Raw genomic sequence first — 22,424 nt, 5'->3', positions numbered from 1 at the left:
TATTCATAAATACTCGATCATGCATCAAATAATGTCTAGATATGGATATTTTATGGAACAAAAGGTAAAATTTTCTAAAATTCATCAAAAGTTACAGTTTTTAGACCAGAGCAAATTATTGCGCTGGTGTGAACAAAACGAGAATTATTCGGAGCCTGATTTTCATAATAATTTAGCCTTATATTATTATTTCTGCAACTGTTAGATTTTATGTAAACATATTTTCAATACTGAAAGTGTATTGCCTACAACTCAAACTACAAAATTGGGAGACCTATATTGTGCGTAAATTATTCCGGTCCGAAACGGAAATCACTAGCAACTTGTTATTGTTTACGTTTTGGGCACCTAACTTTACTGCTCTATAGAACAGTAAAGTTGGTGCCATAAAATAAACAATATCACGTGACCGGACATTTGACATCAAACGTGACCCAGATTTTTTTATAAATGACCCGAACTATGCTGCAATTGACCTTTAGTAATGTCATGCGCATCCAACCAACTTTTTGTTTACATGTTGCTAAGGCAGCAAACTGAAGTTGGCGCGAATAAATTCAAGCTGTTTACTCCGAGTCTGAGATAGCTAGGGAGGCCACGATCATATTTTTTATCGCCAAAATGCCCCTTCTTTTATCTTATAGGAAAACCATAATCATGGTTCCCCCTCCTCCCGTAAACAAAACGATATCTATGTCCAGGGAAACGAAGATGGTTGCTTGTTTTTGGTTAAGGCGGACCATACTTTTTTTTTTTACAGCGTATCAAATGATCAAAGTCAAAGCATACGGTCAATGTAATGAAGAGAGTAAATTCGAATCTATCTCCTATCTCTTCGCTCAGATGACCCTTTTGACAGAAGACAACTACTACTTCTACACTATAACCATAACTGCACTACCACTACTATATTATAACCACTGATACCACAAAACTATAGACTTTTATACTATCTAGAACTAATGGACCGTATGGCTTAGCGGTACGGTTTTCGTCTTGTCACAAAAGTCGAGCAATGCCAATGCTAAGTGTGATCAGTAATAGGATGGGTGACTAACTAATCGTGAAAAAATATACACACATTACCCCACTCGATTGAATTAGTATCTGGCTACAGAAATGGCGGTTAGTGTAGTGACAGTACACAAGGGTCGCCTAACAGGCTGTATGACAAAGAAATATGGTTCCATACGGCTTGTTGAAGTGGGGGAATAAATATGAAACATTGTGAAGCGCATTGCTCACGGCTATCTGTAGAAATGCGCTGTATAAATATTCATATTTATGTACTTGGTCCAACTGTTACTATTACTATTTCTACTACAAGACCTCTACTACTACTACTACTACTACTACTACTACTACTTCTACTACTACTACTACTACTATTACTAATAATAATAATAATAATAATAATAATAATAATAATAATAATAATAATAATAATAATATAATAATAATAATAATAATAATAATAATAATAATAATAATAATAATAATAATAATAATAATAATAATAATAATAATAATAATAATAATAATTATTATTATTGTTGTTGTCAGTATCACCGTTTATTAATGATTTAAAAACGTGTTAAAGATACTTGCAAAATGTTGGTGTTGTGTGTGTTGTAGTAATCCAGCGACGCAACTCTGTACTGTCTACAACTACAAGAAACGCACAAGACCGTGGCACTAAACATCCCTGGCATGCATTTAGTCAAACAACATGAAAGCAACATTCACGGTAGCGTTAACTACGTCAAAGTCAAAGACAAAACAATAGTGACATACAACCAGGACATGACAGTAAGTGAGGTGGAAATTCTCAGAATTGAAAGCAGACACTTCAATGTGATATTACTGTCAACAAACCTCCACCAACGCCATTCAAGTGGCCAGTTACATCCACCATTAGTGAGAAACCAATGATTGTGATAGGTGACTTTAACTGCCACAGCACCAAATGGGGATACAATGAGAACAACAAAGATGGAGATACTGTTGAGGAATGGGCTGACCAATATAATCTGACACTCTTCTATGACGCATCCTTTCCAAGCGCTTGCTGGAGAACAGGCTACAACCCAGACCTTGCATTTGTGTCTTCCAGATATGTCAAAAACTGTCAGCAACCCCATTCCAAAATCAATATACAGACCTATCGCCATTGAGGTAGGATCAGTCATCTCTACGAGAACAAACAAATTATATGAACTGTGTTCGTGGACCTGGCAGCTGCCTATGACACAGTAAATCATAGGAAATTGCTCCTAAAGGTTGCAAGGGTAACTCGTAACACAAAAATAGTTGCAGTAATAAAATTCCTTTTGTCAAACCGTCACTTTTTTGTGGAAATGGATGGGAAGAAAAGCAGATCACAAAAGAACGGACTCCCTCAAGGATCGGTACTTGCACATCCTTTTCAACGTTTATACCAACGACCAACCTCATTTTGAGAACATCAGGGGGTTTCTATATGATCTGTGTCTTGTGTCCCAGGCCTCTGATTTCAAGACCATTGAGGAGAGACTAACGGATGTCCTGGAGCCACTCTCTGAGGCCACATTTAAAGAACTCACTTGCCAACTCAGGAAAAACTCAAGTGTGTGCTTTCCATTTAAAGAACTGCCAAGCCTAAAGAAAACAGGAAACTGAACATCTGGAATGGGAACATATTGGATAAAAACACATTTCCCATGTACTTCGGTGTTACCGTAGACCGCACAATGTCCTTTTCTCAGAACACAAAGAAAACAAAAGCAAAGGTGGCCACAAGAAACAACTTCCTAAGAAAAGAGGCAAAAACTTACACGCCATGGGGAGCAGATCCGAAAACAGTCAGGACAACCATAGTAGCCCTCTGCTATTCATCAGCCAAATAGGTCTCACCAGTCTGAGTAAGATCCTGCCATGTCAAAATAACACCTGCCGGATCATTAGAGTAACTTGAAACCGACTGCAGTTCCAGTCCTCCATCGGCTGGCTGGCATTGCACCTCCCTACATTCAAAGAGCCACTGATTCCAAAGCCCAGAAATATGAATAGAAAATGGACCCAAGGCACCCAAGGCACAGCCCAATGACAAGTAGACTGAAGTCGAGAAAGAGCTTCACGATGGAAGAAAGCATCAACCCTGACCATGCAGCTGTATACAGGCGTTCCACGTTGAGAGAGTGGAACAATCATGCAAATGAAGCTGTTGGAGATCTGAGAGAAGAATTGTCCTACGGAACTGAGCTCCCCAGGAATGAATTGGTAACACTGAACAGAGCACAGGCAAAACTTGTGAGAACAACTGGAAGCATGAAAAAGTGGGGGCTGGCTGAGAGTAGCTTGTGTACATGTGGGTGCCCAGAGCAGACATCTTTAGAGAATGCCAGGATGCGCTCAGCTGCACTGACCATGACCCAAGAGTCTGCTCCCCAGATGCTGTGGAGTGGGTTCGGTGTTGGTGCGAAACTGTGACGATGATGACTTGCAAAAGGAATAAGTCTTACACCTGCCAATATATAAGTAAGATGACAGGATGCTGATCTTTTTAACATCAAAGTACTTTTGTAACCCGGCAGTGCTAACTTTTATGTGTAACCCAGAATGAAAAGTTATTACAAAAGACGATTGCAAGATATTTAGATAAATTGCTAGTTTATCATTGTGGTAGACGTACATATATGTATTAAAGTTACATATCCAATAACCTGTAGGTTAACAGAGAAGGAAGGGCGCACAAGTTCATTGTAATTTGAAGTTGAGGAGTTGGAACAAAGTTGATTTGCATTGAGTCAGAATTCAATCAAGTCTTAGACTTAGATTGAAAGAAAAAAGCCCAAAGAATCTTTTTTAAAACAAGAAACAAAAAAAAAAAAAACAAAACAACCCTACAGCGTTCACCAGAATGAATAAAAACAGGACAGTCTTTAAAATTTATCAATGGAAATCACATCTTGCATATACAAGACCTCTCGTGCTATTGTGAGGATTGGTTCTCAGTCTCACCCGTCCTGCTGTATCTGAGTGCCATAACACAACTTGTGAAATCCAAATAAATTAAAAACAGATTATAAATTTATATCATATTTATTGTCATTTCATTCATATTCATGTTATTCACACTGAAATCATTAAAAAAATATAGATATGATGTTTCTCCATTAAAGGTATGCTTGTATTCTCATCCTGTGAAAGAGAAAGAAAAAAAAAGAAAAAAATTGATAATTATTACTGAAACTGTGTATTTCCATTTTTAAAAATCTTTGATGTAAGAGCCTCAGCAAAAGCTTTGGTTAAAAAAGGTTCTGATTCAAGAAATGCACTTCTTAGGCAGAACATGCGATTAACCTGTGTAGACTTTAGTATTATGGTCTTGCATATAATTATCAAGTGCAGAAAGTTTGCCATTAAAATGATTATTTAATAGAATTTAATATAATTTGATTCGAGAAATGGAACACAAAGGAAGAATTTGCGATTAACCTGTCCAGTCATAAGCATCATGTTCTTGTTTATAAAGTGCAGAAACTTTGCAAATAAATAGAAAAGAATTTTATTCGAGAAATGGAATACAATGGCAGAATTTGCGACTAACCAGTTAAGACAAAAGCGCCATGGTCTTATTTACAAAATACAGAAACTTTGTGAATATTTCGAGAAATGTAGCACAAAAGCATCACTGTCTTGCATATGAAGTGCAGAAAGTTTGTGATTAAGCCACTGCATTATTTAATATGATGTTGCTGATAAATGAAACAATGCAATACAATTTTTAAAAATATATTCTGCAACATCACATGGTCTCATCTATCAAATTCTACTACCATTACAAATCAGCTACATAGACGGTTTCATCAGTACTCTTATCTTGCTGATAAATTAAATTATAAATATAGAAAAGGATATAATAAACTTTAAAAAATAATTATAAAGTTAAATGGTAGACAAGATAAAGAGGTCATTGCCTATTTCTTTTTAAATTTCTTATTCATAACCAAGGAAGCAGGTTTCTTTTGCTATATTCTTCTTGACTTCCCTATGTAAATGATTCTTTCAAGTGTATAACAAGCTCACAGGGCATTTCTATAAAGAAACAGGAGCCAATACCATTAAAATGGAGAGATCACTGCCAAAATTACATAGGGATAGATATGCATTGGTTTTAACGTGTATTACACTGTCATAAGAAAAAAGTTTTAAAAAATCTTTTACAAACTACAGTAAGCTGCTTTTAAAATTAAGAAACGCTCGAAAGCAAAATATGGTCCTGTTCTCTTAATCATCGCTCTCTAGTCTCTAGATTAGGTCACTAAAGCTGAGAGGTTTTATGAAGAATATAGAATATAGAAGAAAAACATTAATTCCAATAAAAAAAAAACAAAGAAGGGTCCATAATGATATATGAGGAATTCTATAAGATACAGTAACATGAAAGCCATTTTGATAATCTTGAAGGATAAGACTCAATGATGATGATGATGATGATGATAATAATAATAATAATAATTATGATACTTCTTCCTGAATATAAATTGATTAATTCCCATGATATAGGCAGGCCAATGCTTCCAGAACAATTAAAGGAATGCAGAGACTCATTCTTGTTGTAATGTTATTTAGATCTGAAAAAAAATGATAAGCATGGCATTCTAAACCATTTTCCCATGGTCCCATAAAAAGCAATATCATCTCACACAAAATCATAAAGTAAAATTCATATGGACCAAACAATGAATAAAAGTTATAATTACCTTATTTTATCAATTATTATCATTGGATTTATTTAACTTTATATGTATTAATTAAATGACAATTCGAAATTAAGATACCAATGTTTGAATGAATAACTGGATCTAACTCTACAAGTAAAATGTAAATGTGCAACTTATTCAGATTTCAGCAAGCACTTGTTACAGTCTGTCGCTTCACGTTACAGGAAAAACTCCGGTTCCATGAGCCTAATGACTCTAAAGGACCAATTCTTTCAAAGTAAAATGAAATACCTTTTATTTTTTAAAGAAAGTTATCAAGCACTATTTAAGGTCTGTTGCTTCATGTTACAGAAACAGGAAAAACTCCAGTTCCATGAGCCTTATTACTGTAAAGAACCACTTATTTCAATGTAAGAAGAAATATCATTCATTGTTGAATATATAGACATGACCTATTTCTTAATGGTTTGCTTATATTCAACAAAAACATTAGAAAACATAATGGACCTGGAACTCAGATACCACAAGGTTGTTAAAACCGTTGGGTCAGGTCTAATTTTATCAGGGGTTTATGATCATGAAGGCAAGATTACATAACCAATGTCGATTAGCTTTTTAAAAAATGGGCTTTTATTTACCTTCCGGTGAACTCATTTGATCAATATTTCCTGTATTTAACTTTCTGATCACATAAGAAAAGTCTAATAAACATTGAATATATTTTAATGCCTCTAGATTTCACTTTAAAGTCAAATAAAATATCTGATCACAAATAAAATTTTTGATAATTCGATCAACAGAGAGAGATTTTCAAAATTGTTCGCTTATTATTCCTGAGGCAAAATTAAGATAAGACATCATTTCACATATTATGGTGATTCCTATGAATTACAAAATCCTAAAAAGTTCTTCTTCATAAAAAAAACATATGAAATAAAATTAGGTAATCTAAAGTAATCAGAGAGGTTTAGTTTTCATTTCAATCCAAGGTAAATCCGTAAAGAGTTGTAGGACCAGGCCCGTCTTGATCATTACCCACAAAATTGATTGAACTAACAGGGATGTATATAAAACTAACAAAACCCCCAACGACCCCCCCCCCCCCCCCCCCCCCCCCCCCCCGCCCCCAACACTCATACAAAAACTTAAGCACAGTTTTTTCATTTTCACTTCTCTTGAGCCAAGGGAAACTCGTTGTTCATTTTAGCTGCACAGATTCGAATTCAATCGCTTTCCCCCCCCCCCCCCCCCCCCCCCCCCCGCCTTTTTTTTCTTTTTCTTTTTTTTTTTTTTTTGAGCGAGTCTATTCTTTTCTCCTTTTTTGTTTGGCCTTGTTCCGTTTCTGAGCATGAATTTCTTAAAATTGTTTGTTTTCTTTTTAATACAAAAATATTGGGTTTTTTTCCCTCTATCTGTCTGGGAATAACCAATTTTCGTTATTGGCAGACCCTGTCTGGGAATAATCATAGCGATGACGAAAATATCAGACCGCACTCCCTGCATTTTACAATAAAATATGTTTTCTTTCACACAGCTACCGACCAAATAAGGCGAATAGGCTTGGAAGATCCAAAACGTCATACATGTAGTTTGACACCTGCCAAATATCAAAGATGCGATAAGGGGTTGAGTGGGACATTTTCTTTTCCCAGACATTCTCATTTTTTCACCACTCCTTCCTCCCTCTCTGCCATTCCTTCTCCCATCGACTCTCAGCAAAAACAATAACAAAAAGTCTTATGTGGCAAAAACGGCTACCAACTTAAATCCCTCAAACAACACAAGATATTGAAAATCGGAGGCAGAGACCCTTTGCCTTTGTCTTGTTCCTTTTCCAGTTCCAGTCATGAACAGATAATGAGAGAATGAAGACCTAAAGATTGTTTCGAAATCTATTATCAGGTTAGGAAAGAGCGAGAGTCAATAAAATATGACAAGCGATGAAAGCTTCGCACACGAGCGAAAGATGAGGATTTAAAAAATACAACTTTTGTTGAGATTCCACCTGCTGAGGAGGGGGGTGTCTGCTTTTTTTTTTTTGTTCCTTTCTGTTTTCTTTTTCGATCAAGTTATGACTGACACACGTTCTAGACTGTAAACGTTACACATACGTGAAGGAAACGTAAACTCTGTAAGTGAGAATCGGCGAGTGAAGCTGTACTGTAATGACTGACACTGACAGTGACAGTCAAATTGCGAAGTGAAATGAAAACAAATAAACAACGCATTCTAAAATTAGTTAAATACCCGAACGCTATTATGGATTAACATTGAACTAAATCGTTTCCTGCTCTCAAAACCAATCGATACAAATTACAAACTAAACACTGAAATTTGAATCTTACCTTTGCATGAGTTGGACTGCCATTCTTTGCTGGTGATGAGGAACTTTAGCAGCCGGACAACGTTGCGCACAAAACAGGTCTCCCGTTTTTGTCGTTCAAATTGTAGGTAATACACATTCAGTTAAAAACAAACACGTACAAATAAAATTGTTATTTAGTTAAATTCTTTGTATATGGCTAAATTATTCCGAAAACCAGATTTCAAATAGTTCTTGTTTTGTTCACACAAGCGCATTGATTTTGGAGAACAATCTTGACCGTGGTCTAAAAATAGACCGAGAGTAATTTTTGATAAATTTTACCATTTGTTTAATAAAAAATCAATATTTAGATATTATTTGACGCGTGATCGAGTATTTATGAATATGTGTTTCTTTTGCCACCTAACAGACATTTTTTAATGGTTATTTTTTTCTATAATTTACATTGGAAGGTGAGCTGTCAAAGCCAGGAACATGTGTTTTGCCACGTGCTTCTAAAATGGTCACGTGATATTGTTTATTTTATTGCACCAACTTTACTGTTCTATCTTTTGTATATTCCGATAGCTTTCAACGAGTGTAATTTTATTTTCTTAATGTCTTTATAAATTAAAATTATTTGAAAATAATAGACTTCCGCTCATGTGAAGATATCTATAAACAATGCATCGGATTCTGCGGTAACTTGTTGTGTCGTCTGCTTTCGGGTCGGCGAGGTCACGAAACGGTGTCTACTTGAACTCTGTCGCCTTTTACCCACCTCATAGTAATAATAATAATAATGATAATAACAATAATAATAATAATAATAATAATAATAATAATAATGATGATGATGATGATGATAATAATGATAATAATAATAATAATAATAATAATAATAATAATAATAATAATAATGATGATGATGATGATGATGATGATGATGATGATGATGATGATGATGATGATGATGATGATGATGATAATAATCATCATCATCATCATCATCATCATCATCATCATCATCATCAAGATCATCATTAGCAGCATACCGAGCACCTTGATATCGTTTAAGCATCAATGTTTATGTGTCACACTAATTCAACATAGTTATGTTATTATTGTGGTTTGCGTAATAGTATGGTTCAAATCAAGTTTGACTACTTGGCGCTGGCTTCCGGCGACAACAGACGTGTTGTGAATGTTTACGAATTTTCTACACATATTTTTATCCATTTATCATTCAATCGTCGGAATTTACGCCTAATTTTTATTCAAAATGGATGTGAAGTATATATTGTTCCTGATTTTTATATTTATTAGTATATTTATAAGCATAAATGGTGTTTTAGCCTGTAATTTTGCTGCCAAAAGCCTATCGATAACTTATACTCCAGAGACTCTCCGATCCCTCCAACCCGTGTCACCCCCACCACCCACTATTGACACATCGTTTATTAAAGTAAGAAAGAGGGGGAGAAAAGGAGGAATAAAAACAAAATTTAACAGACGGCCTTTTCGTCCATTTTTACCCTGTGTAGTGACAGGTAATGTAAGATCACTGAAAAATAAAATTGATGAACTGTTTTCACTGTGTCGTTTTAATAGTGACTATCGTCAAGCCTCCATAATAGCGTTAACAGAGACTTGGCTATCTCCTCACATACCATCATCATGTTTTAATATTGAACAATATTCACTATTTCGAGGAGATCAGACTAATGTAAATAAACGAACTGGGGGTGGGGTGTGCACATATATTAACAACAAATGGTGCCACCCCAATAACTGTCATATAAAGAAAATGTATTGTGACGACTATATTGAATTTATTACTGTTTCGTCACGACCATATTATCTACTCCGGGAATATACACATGTCATCATCATCAACGTCTACATTCCACCATCATCAGACAACACCACATCGAAAAATATTTTGAGGAAAGAAATACATTACATTCAAATTAAGTCACCCGATGCCGTATTGGTGGTCACTGGCGATTTTAACCAATGTAACGATTTTAATCTCCCGGGACTTCATCAATACGTGGACTGCGAGACAAGGGACAAAAAACATTAGATTTATTCCTGTGTAATATTAAAAATAGTTATAAATGTTTACCCCGTGCCCCATTAGGTTTATCTGACCACTGCATGCTCTTGCTACTCCCCACCTACCGCCCTGTTTTTAAACGTGTAAAACCAGTAAAGAAAAGTGTACAGATCTGGAACGGAAGTGTGTGTGAAGATTTGCGTGGTTGTTTTGAATGCACTGACTGGAATGTTTTTATCGAATCATGTGATAGTGTGGATGACCTGAATGACTGTGTGAGTATTTGAAATTCTGTGAACAGCTAGTGTCTTGTAAAAAAGAAATAAAATATTATCCTAACAACAAGCCTTGGATAACAAAAGATCTAAAACTTTTATTGAACCAAAAGAAAACTCTCTATACTAGTGGAAAAAAAAAAGATCGGAAAACAAAACAAAAAGAGATAAAGAGGGTAATATCTAGTTGTAGAGACAAGTACAAAAATAAAATTGAATAATGCTTTTCTTCTGGGGATATACGGGACACATGGCGGGGGCTTAAAATTGTTGTTAACTATAGTCCAAAGCCCACGATTATATCAGAAGATATCGAAATTGAAACTTTAAATAAATTTTATTCACGTTTCAACACAGCAAACAAATTTGATATTGAAAATGAAAAACATAAATTAGACAGGGCTTTGGAAGATGAGGTCAATGAGGAGGAAACGAGATTCGTATTTTCGAAACTGAACGAGAGGAAGGCTGCTGGGCCGGATGGATTGAAAGGAAAACTATTAAAAGAATGTGCCCATCAGCTTTCCCCCATTTATACACATATTTTAACTGGTCCCTCCAATGCGTTTCGATCCCTGAAATTTGGAAAACTTCAAAAATTATTCATGTTCCGAAAAAAAGAAAAACTTGAAACTATGAACGATCTCAGACCTGTTGCGCTGACTTCAATAGTCATGAAATCTTTAGAAAAACTTGTTCTTGTTAAAATTAGGAATCAGTTTATGCCATTGAGTGATAGTCATCAATTTGCTTACAAACCAGGACGTGGCGTAGAGGATGCCATTTTGCTGTTTACAAACAACATCTACAGGCATCTAGATCACGCTAGGGGCTATTGCAGATTGCTTTTTGCAGATTTTTCTTCAGCGTTCAATACGATGCAACCTCAGTTGGTTGTTCAAAAATTGACTAGTCTGAATTTAAACAAGTATATAATTGCTTGGGTGCTCGAATTTCTTACGGAGAGAGCACAATATGTTCAATTAGGACAAAACAAATCTTCCTGTATAACTACAAATACTGGTGCTCCTCAAGGTTGTGTATTGTCCCCTGTATTATTCACAATATACACGAATGACTGTAGAAGTCAAAACCTGATTGTACCTTTAATAAAGTTTGCAGATGACACCGCTCTTCAAGGCCTCATAACAAATGGCAACGAAGTGGCTTATAGGCAAGAAATTGATAGATTTGTGTCTTGGTGTGATGCCCACCACCTAGAGCTTAACATAAACAAGACAAAGGAGCTAGTGATTGACTTTAGGAGAGTGAAGGAACCGATAGAACCGTTAAAATTAAAGGACCAATTCGTCCAGCGAGTTCCTCACTACAAATACCTTGGTGTAACGATTGATGACAGGCTCAAGTGGGATGAACACTTGAAAATAATTAGGCATAAGATGTGCAGACGTACATATTTTTTATCAAAACTCTCTCAGTTTAGAATAGATAAAACCCTCTGCACATTATTTTATAGAGCAGTAATCGAAAGTGTTTTGTCATTTTGTACAACAGCTTGGGGAGGCAATTGCTTAGCAGTGGAAAGGAACAAAATAAATTCAAATATTTAAAAATCCATTAAACGCTATATAAATGATGTTGACGATGTAGATCTTTTATACGAGAAATTTTGTATAAATAAAATAACTAAAATATTAAATGACCAGTATCATCCACTAAGACCATCAATTATTATGTCAGAAAGAAGTGGTCGCCCTTTCTCTATTTCAACGAAAACAGACAGACACCGAAAATCTTTTCTGCCGTCCAGTATTAGGCTTTATAACAACAAGCAATAATCATTTTATATAATTATTTCTCATTTTTACTTTTTAAAAATATAAATATTAATTTATTAATTTATTTGTTTTGCAATCTTTTCAATTTTTAATTTATAGTGACAGTTTTAACTATTTTACAGTGTTGATATTATTCATATTATAAAACGCAGCTCTGGTTATAGAGCTGCTCCTTTTTTATATATACACATTCTATTTCCATTGTATTTTTATCTTATTGTGTAAATTATAACACGTCTGTACAAGAAATTTCCTTTTTGGGATGCAATAAAGTATTATTATTATTATTATTATTATTATTATTATTATTATTATTATTATTATTATTATTATTATATTACTATTATTATTATTATTATTATTATTATTATTATTATTATTATTATTATTATTATTATTATCATTATTATTATTAAGTTTCAGGTTGAAAATGTCCGTATCATCATCTTTAACATCACCGTCATGAACATCACCTCATCCCCATCACCAATCCCGTGATCAAGTCACTTAACCCATTAAATCATGGCATTGACAATGTACTAAATCTTGTACTAACTACTAACAATTATATAATGGCAAAATGCAGTATTGAGGTCGAGATAAAAAAAAATAAATTAGAATGCCCAGCTCTGTCAAAGCGGACATATTGTGGTCAAAGGTACGTGACTTTTGTAGCGTAGTGTTCTACCAGCTATGGTGTTAAGACTTTTAACGGATTAGAAAATGATAGTGACAAGCTAGATTTGTCTGTTGAAGACCGCTCTGAGGATACACTGGAGGTCCTGAAGCAAAATGATACCAACTGGCACAAATTATGTCGCTTTGATATACGGCCACAAAAAATCAGAAGGCTTGCTGTGAAAAATGAGAAATCACAAGAAAACGTCAAATTATCCCGATCTAGACATTCTCTCATCATCCCATTGTCCAAGGAGACAGAATATGCGTTTTCCCTCAGATGAGGTTATCACAAGAAATAGGACACATTGTATGCTTTGCAACAATAAAATGAAGCTTCCCTCCATTCAATCATGACAAGAGACATGAACGAAAATATCCGCGTGGCTGCAGAAATTATAAACGATATCCAGATTCTCTCCATGTTCTCAAATGGTGATTTGATTGCGCAGGAAGTTCATTATCAGAAGAAGATTTGTCATGTCCGTTTTATGAACATTAAAAATGCTGAATATTACCAAAACAAACAAAGTTCTAGTTTTGCTGTTGCTGAAATTATTTCTTCTTCTTCTCCTTCCTCTTCAAGCTGAAACTTCCTCGTGGAAGGCTCAACAGCAGCATTCCCAATTGTTTTTCTGGAAGTTATCCAAATTGTTCCTAGGTCTTATAGTTGAGGGCAGAAACGAGTGAAGATGGTAGTCCACTCTAGATTGTGGCAACATAAGTTTGCCAGGTTTCCTCTTGTTCTGTTGGAGGCCGTGTAATGACACCTGACCTGGTTTTTAGGACCTTTGTAAAATACATTTAGTTTATTCTTCTCTCTCCTTTCCTTCAATGGTTCCAAATGTGATGTCAGTGTCATATATGACTTTGATTTGTTTGAGGATTTTGTTGAACGAATTTTATAGGGTTTTTTTGGATTGATTCTATTTACCTAATTTCGGAGGTGTGTTCGGGATCCCATACCTTACCGCTTTACTCGAGTGTTGGTCTAACATAAACTTTATAGCATTTCTCTTTTATGGTTACTTTGTAGCCAAAGAGGTTTCTTCTCAAGCATCCCAGGGTGGAGTTTGCCTTCCTGCATATGTTTGCAATGTGGTCTTTCCAGGTCAGGCGATTGTTTATTGTTACTCCGAGATATTTTGCTTTGGCGATTTCTTATAGTGCGTTGTGGTGTATTGTGTATTATTTTCCTTTTGGAGTAATTTTCTGGAATCAAAGTCCCGATGAAGAATTTCTGAGTATTTCTTATGCCTTATTGCTCTGTACAAAAGACTGTCATCCGCAAATAGTCTCAGTTGAGTTCCGAGCGACAATCTTTCAGGCAAATCATTGATGTAGATAAAGGAACAAGAGGGGACCCAGTACGGTACCTAGGGGCACACCTGGAGTACTGGAGCTGACTCTTTCAATTGTTTACGATTAGTGAGAAAATCCATTACCAGTCGTGTGTGTTACTCATGATTCCATATCTCCCAGAGTATGGTAATTGACTTTATCAAATGATTTACTGAAGTCTAATAATATAACATCTGTTTAGAGTTGTTTATTCATGTTTTCTGTTAAGTTGTTGCAAGTTGTTATTCGTTGTGTTTCACAAAAGCTATCCCTTATGGAGCCATGCTATATATATATAAAACATTCAAGTATAGAACAGATCAAAGAGAGAGAGTGAGAGAGAGAGAGAGAGAGAGAGAGAGAGAGAGAGAGAGAGAGAGAGAGAGAGAGAGAGAGTCCATACATTGTCAGAATTAATCAAGATGTATAGCAAAGAATGCTGAGAAAGAGTTTGCACCCAGTCGTATGTTCACCCAATCAGGTTCAGAGACAGACTACCAGGCCTCGACAGCTAACTTCAGGAAAGGAAACATTTTTAGCCTTCAATAAGACAACATATTGTTTTCTTGAACACACTCACATGGAAAAAGCTGACAACGAGATATTGGCTTTATCTTGTCCCGTTAAAATAATTCAAAGAGGTCAGGATAAACTAGAAAAGCCTGCTGTTGAATTCTTTCAAGTCTCCCAAGAAAAATGTGTTCCACAGACATTTGTCTAATAAATATGATTTTTGTTGGATCCTAATCATCTAAAAATGTTAATATACGTCACCAAGAAAGTTTTTCATTTTCGAAATTAATAGTTACCAACATCACCATAATCACTACCACTATCACCACCACCACCTCATCATTACCATATTCATCATCATCATCATCATCATCATCATCATCATCATCATCGCTACCACGATCACCACCACCTCATCATCATCCCCATCACCATTATCAATACTACTATCTCCAAAATCACCTCATCATCATCATCATCATCATCATCATCATCATCATCATCATCATCATCATCATCATCATCATCATCATCATCATCACTACCATTACCACCATCACCATCAACACCATCCTGATCATCATCTTCATCGTCGTCTTCGTCATCATCATCATCATCATTATCATCATCATCATAATCATCATCATCATCATCATCATCATCATCATCATCATCATCATCATCATCACTACCAAGATCAGCACCACCACCACCTCATCAACATCATCATCATCATCATCATCATCATCATCATCATCATCATCATCATCATCATCATCACTACTATTATCACAACAATCACCTCATCATTATCATCATTATCACCAACATCACCTCCACCATCGTCTTCACCACGATGACGACCAACACAAGTAAAACGGACACCAGCACCATCTCATCCTCTCCCACCTCCCCCCCCCCCCCCCCCCCTCCCTCTTCCAGTCCTTATAATAAAGCTATACTACCGGCCCATACGGTTACTATATCACATAAAGTCACATCTTTAACCATTATAATTATTTAAACCAAAATAATTAACCGCTTACACGGGCTAAAAATTATATATTTTTAAAGCGCCGAATTGTCAACAAATATTTCATGGATTACGCCCCTTTGTTTTAATATAGCTCATATAGGCGGATTTTCATCTCCCTATTTTACACTGTTAGAGGAATTTCTCAATGTGGTTCTATATCAACATCGATTAATAATGGTCTCAAGTTACTTTGTACCAAATTTGGTGCTTTCATCACTAATTTGCACAATTTTACCCTAATTCCTCTAGCTATTAACGAGTGTTCATTTTTTATCATAGCCAGTATGTATATATCAACATGTAGATATGAGTGCATATTTATAGAAAAGTAAAAAATTTGACGTCACTCAGTTTTGTCATTGTTTTTAGACAGCCATTTGGTGATAAGTTTTTCACTAAATTAAATTAATCAGATTATAAACATCCAAGATTAAAGATAATTTTGTGTGTTGGTACGTTATATCCGGCTGATGAATGGCTAGACTATTTCACCTAAACGCATAGCATCATTGGGTCCCACGGTTTCAGGCTAGTATGCCGGGAAAAACCGGTTGACGAATAATGAAAGCAAATTTTAAAGTGCCAAGAGAATTTAATGCACAGATTTAATTTGTGTTCTTACAAAAAATACTTCTTCAATCTATTCTTAAACAATAGCCTTGAGAGTGGGGGGAAAGGGTTAAACTTGTTCCGTACAGCCCATGTTAAATTTTTGGCAACGAACATAGAACTAATGGAAATTCTAAATATTATAGAACTATTTTCAACAATAATAATGACAATACTGCTGAAAACTTATAAAGAGCTATAACTCCGAGACACCAGATTCAAAGCGCATAAATTACAAATTACTTTGGCTGCAGCATACCCGTTAGCACACACAAGCACAAACACATCCACACACAACACAACAGAAACCAGACGCCTATCCTTCTTCTCATATTATGATCTACTAAAATCGAAACAGATGTGTTTTAACCGACCGTTTAAAAATAGCCAACGATTCTTTTTCACGAATGCTCTGTGGTAAGGCGTTCCAAACAGAGGGTCCTAAATGAGAATAGGATCTCATTCCTGCATTTTTACGTATTCTAGCGACAAGAAGGTTGGTGGAATCACTGGCCCAACATAAGGGTCCGGGTTTTGAATATCTTTCAATTAGTGCCGAAAGGTTGGAAGGGGCAGTAATTTCAAGACAACGATACACTAAAACACAAGCTTTGAACTTACTCCTTTTCTCAACAGGCAGCCAATCCTGGTCTTAAGCAGAGGTCTGGCAGAATCACACCTACGCTTCATAAATTATACTAGTCTGGCAGTTATGTTCTGGACAATCTGAAGACGTCTCAGATTATATTGCGAAACGCCAAACAACAGAACATTACAATAATCCAATTTTGATAGCACGAGAGACACAACCAGGTGTTTGGTCACATCCTCAGATATAAACCGTCTAATGGAAGCAATCTTTTTCAGATATAAACCGTCTAATGGTAGCAATCTCTTTTAGTTGAAAAAAAAAGAGATCTAACCAAATTATTAACCTGATGCTCCATCGACAGTCCAGAGTCTAAGAATATGCCAAGGGTTTTCACTTTGTAAACGATTTGAATGGAAGCATCCCCCAGCTTAAAAACTGTTTCACATTTCCACTTCTTATTACCCATATGCAACACCTCCGTCTTATCATAATTCAGTTTCAGTTTGATCTCATTCATCAAATTCTTAACACTTTGGATACAATTCTCACTAATGTCCGATACTCCTTTTAAATTTCTTGTATAGGAGACACAGTGCAATTGTGTATCATCAGCGTATTGATGGTAAGACAGACCCAAACTTCTAATGATTTTGGACAGAGGGTCAATGTGCAGAACAAAAAGAACGGGTCTAAGTACTGAACCCTGGGGAACCCAACAATCAAGAATGATTTCCTCATATTTATATTCATCCACCGTAACAATCTGTTTCTTATTGAACAAATGTTATCTAAACCAATCAAAGCGCTGCACCAGACACGCCATAAGTAATTTCAAAATGTTTGATGAGAAAATTGTTATCGATAGTGTCAAAAGCGGACTATAGGTCGAGCAAATTCAGCAAAGAACATGAACCACTGTCTATAAGAGAGAGAAGATTATAAGCAAGCCTAACAAGTGCGGTTTCTGTCGAATGATGTTGCCTATAAGCTAACTGAAATTTTTCTTCAAGACAATTATTTTTAAGATAAGACAGTAATTGGCTCAAAACAAGCTTTTCCAAGATTTTAGAGAGAGAAGGAAGAGACGGGGCGATAGTTTTTAATGTTCTCTTTATCTACATAAGTACTTGTAAATGGTATTAAAATTAAATCAATACATTTTTTATGGCATGGCAGTAGTCACGGGTCCAGATCCAACTTTTAGTAGGAGACGACATAATGCAATCACGTAAGTCAGCTTCAGTAATCTTTGAAAAATGTATTAATGAATCACCGTGAAACTTGTCAAATGTTGTTTGGATCAAATCAGATGAAAGTTCTTTTCTGATGGTATCAGTTTTATTAAAATATAAAAATGAGTTGGTAGATCTGCCCGATAAATTAACGATGGGAGAACTGCTTGAGTCTGTTGTTCCAGCAGCTCCTTGGTAAAGGCAAAGAATTGTCTCGGACGTCCGATGTTTTTCAGGCTGTCTGCATTGTATTTCTTTTTGACCCTGAAATTAACGTCTTTCCCATAATTTCTAGCAGCGATGTACAGTTTCTTATCTACAGAGGTCTCTAGATTTGAGCCATATTTTAAAGCCCGTCTCCTGGATAATCCAGTCAATTTTATTTATGTATTATACCAGGGTGATTTACGTCTCACCATTACTGCTCTAGTTTTTAAGGGAGCACGCTTGTCCACCTTATCAATAATTGACTCGTGGAGACCATTTGAATCATTTACATTTTTGACGTTATGGTCAAGGTCTATTTTTAAAAATTGGCATGTCTACATTCTTCATATTACGAGATGTTATAATCTTTTTACTTCATGCTTCATTGAAAATAAAACGCAAAACACAATTAAATGATTGTCCGAGACTAATTTATCAATATCCAAGACAGATGAAGGGAGAGAAAGTTCACTGTCTTTAATGGCATGGTTGTTTGTAACAAATTGGATAGAGTTGTTTGAATCAATAAGACCCAGAAATGCTTTAGATCCATTTTTGTTTCCGAAATAATCAATGTTAAAATCATCCATTAAAATATTGTGCTTTTTGTTTATGGATTGAATAGACATAAATTCACCGAACTCTGATAAACAATCAATTGTTGATATTTTGTTTTGCTGGCTTGGTGGTGTGCGTAAATATCTAGATACAGTGAAACGACCTTTTAAAATTATTTTCAGTAAAGGCAAATCCGGCGTACTCAAAGCTTCTAAGATCATCATGGTGGAATGATATCTTATCAAAGGGTGACAAGTTGTAAATGTTTCCAAGATGAGAAAATTTGACATTTTGTGACCTTCTTCAATCATGTAGATTATATCTTCAGTTTCATTACGGCACGATCTAACATTTAGTAATCCGATTGTTATACTTGTTTGATGACAATGTGCAGGTTGTTGTTGTTGTTGTTGTTGCTCGGAACGGCGCTGTTACTGCTGTTGTCTGGGTGGTCGTTCATTTCATACTGTCTGTCATGGACAGTGTTGACATTTGACAAAAGAACGGTAAGGAGCATTTATTGAAGTGATTTGATTGGGGAACGAGTGTTGATTAATTTAAGTGAGGATTGAGGTCGTAGGGGTAGCTGTAGCGGGCATGGGGTTGGCCGGTGACCAATGACGGTGGTGATAGGGCGTTGTTTTCGTCTCCCTCTCTGAGTCTGTTCATAAAATTAGTTTTATGAATAGATCTATGTACACAGTAGTTGTTAAAACCGTGAATAAAGTTTCCAATATGGCTGAAAACAAATAGCAGTTCAAAACTATGTTCAACTTTGGAATATCCATACATAAATTTTAAAATTTTAGAAAAATCCTCTGTTAGAAATCGTTAATACAAATATAAATAAAACGACAAGAATATCACAAATGAGATGGTATTAAAATCCAGGCGTGATGTCACATAAATACCACTCAAATCACGTAAATGTAAGAGCAAAACGAAAACAATACTCGCCGGTCAGTCGTGTTACATATCATTTTACAGATTGATTCACCTTGCAAACCTTTTTAGATCAAAGGTAATTTTATCATCCGTTGACTCAAATGGTTATTTATGAAAATTTCTCGAGCATAATGAACGGTTCTTGATGTTAGTAATCACCATCTGGCCACCCTTTTGTCAGATTCATTTCCGCGCATCTGATACAGGCTTTATGACCAGACCTATTTTGATCGTCAGTGGCTCAACAGATTTCGACAATGCAGTAGTATAATCAAAGTTAATGAGTATACCTTTTCGTTACAACTTTATTTCTTTGGAAATATTGCGGATTCTCCACTAGGAAACCGCAAAGTTGATCACGATTTGTTCACTGTAAAGAAACTGATCTTGCACTATTTATTTTGATCTCATTTTCTTTTTCTAGAAATCTAGATAATTGATGAATGATTAACAACGAAGATTGAGAAACAAAGTTTTAATGTGATTTGTCTTTACGGATAAAAAAAAAACTTCAATTCCAACAAGATAATACCGTTAAAAAGGAACTCTGATGAAAACTAGTTAATAACATTTCCATAGTTTATTTTGAGACTGAAATCGATATTGATATTAAAATCAGGAAAACTAATGAAAACCGGTTATTTCTTAATCTTCCCACAATCAATTTGAAAATACATGCTTCTTTTTTGTCGTGTTCACGATTAATGAAATTTGCCACAATCTTGTCTGCAGTCTGTATCTATCTTTTATTTAATATCTGAGGTATTGTGCAAGGTTGTCATTTAGGCATTTTGAAATGTACTTGAATATCAAAGAATTTTGGCTTATTTCTTCACTTTAAAACTTAATCGCAATATAAAACTGATCAATAATTGGATAGGAAATTAAAAATGGCGCATAGCTGGCTACTAGAAAGTGAATCCTTAATTTCGAAAAAGATATAATCTACCGTTAGTGTGTTTTCCCAAACCCCTCAGACTTTTAGAATTTATTCCGTGTTGTTATCAATTGTATACTATATAACAATGTTTCTTTTTTTTTCTCTTCAGAATATCAAGCGACTGGAACTACTATCAGAAATTCGAACGGAATAAAGACGTTCTTGTAAGACGAAGGAAACAGTGTCAAAAATGGAATAAATTTTGTCGAAAAAAATTAACGTGTGAGACGACGAGCCCTACAAAACTACGGTTTCGGCTTTGTCTTTTAAATCCACTTCAAAAGTAAATTATAGCTTTAAATAGTACAATTTTAGAAAATAATGAAAAGCAGAGAAGAATGGGAGGTTTCCTGTACTTGATGACATTATAAATTACAAAACTGTATAAGTGGAATAAACGTATTAAATATTCAATTATTTGCATGTGTGTGAAGTCATGACAAAATTGAAAGAAATACGAAAGATTTTTAATGACAAAATATCAAAAAGCGACATAACATTGTAAAACAGTCTCTGTACGCATTTAAAATATTCGGAATATGTCGGGATCAATTTTGTGCTCTAGCATGTGAACCGCGCGCGCGCGCGCGCGCGCGCGTGTGTGTGTGTGTGTGTGTGTGAGAGAGAGAGAGTGAGTGTATTTTTCCCCTTATTTTTATTGTTGTTAAAAAAAAAGGAGGTGGGGGATGGAGGGGAGGATCCAGAGATGTTATTTTTCCTCACTCTGATCGATGAGACTATAGGAGGAAATAAATTGACGTCACTCAGCTATTGTTTGCTGTTTTCAGACACCCATTTTAATGATTGGTTCTCACTAAATTATATCCATCGGTCTATAAACCTTTAAGGCTACACTTAGCTTAGGCACGTTGTATTTGGCTGGTGGATTTTGTGAGTAATTTACACACACGCATAGCATCAATCGGCATTTTCATCCAACACCTCGACTCACAATATGAGAGTCGGCTTTACCCGTTAACTGCAGTACTTACTTAAAAATGTTGGCCAGAACATCTTGGCATGCAAACAAATCTCAAACCGGGGACTTTCCAAATCATCATCATCATCATCATCATCATCATCATCATCATCATCAGTATTGTCATCATCATCATCATCATCCTCAATATCGTCATCACCATCATCATCATCATCACCATCATCATCATCAGCATTAGAATTATTATAATTTAAAAAAAAAAAATTATTATCATTGTTATTATTATTATTATTATTATTATTATTATTATTATTATTATTATTATTATTATTATTATATTATTATTATTATTATTATTATTATTATTATTATTATTATATATCATCATCATTCATCACTCTATCATCATCATCATCATCATCATCATCATCATCTCATCATCATCATCATCATCATCATCCTCATCTCTCTTCTTCTTCTTCTTCTCTCTTCTTCTTCTTCTTCTTCTTCTTCTCTTCTTCTTCTTCTTCTCTTCTTTCTTCTTCTTCTTCTTCTTCTTCTTCTCTTCTTCTTCTTCTTCTTCTTCTTCTTCTTCTTCTTCTTCTTCTTTCTTCTTCTTCTTCTTCTTCTCTCTTCTTCTTCTTCTTCTTCTTCTTCTTCTTCTTCTTCTTCTTCTTCTTCTTCTTCTCT

The 22,424-nt window shown here is 35.1% G+C and overlaps 1 protein-coding gene across 1 annotated transcript in view; it reads left to right on the top strand.

Annotated features, from left to right (window-relative positions):
- Positions 1-21,998, top strand: part of LOC144963688 (sphingomyelin phosphodiesterase A-like) — a 110,251-nt gene extending 88,253 nt beyond the window's left edge. Inside the window, exon 14 of the mRNA XM_078897643.1 lies at positions 20,904-21,998. Within this exon, the coding sequence (XP_078753769.1) occupies positions 20,904-21,081 (178 nt within the window). The 3' untranslated portion in view covers positions 21,082-21,998. The remainder of the gene's footprint in view (positions 1-20,903) is intronic.
- The last annotated feature ends 426 nt before the right edge of the window (positions 21,999-22,424 follow it).

The sequence above is a fragment of the Berghia stephanieae genome, chromosome 2 (assembly GCF_034508935.2).
Source record: "Berghia stephanieae isolate SIO BIC M18660-M18661 chromosome 2, UCSD_Bste_1.3, whole genome shotgun sequence".
NCBI lineage: Eukaryota > Metazoa > Mollusca > Gastropoda > Nudibranchia > Aeolidiidae > Berghia > Berghia stephanieae.
Note: the sequence above shows the minus strand (reverse complement) of the source record. Positions and strands in the feature narration are given on the sequence as shown.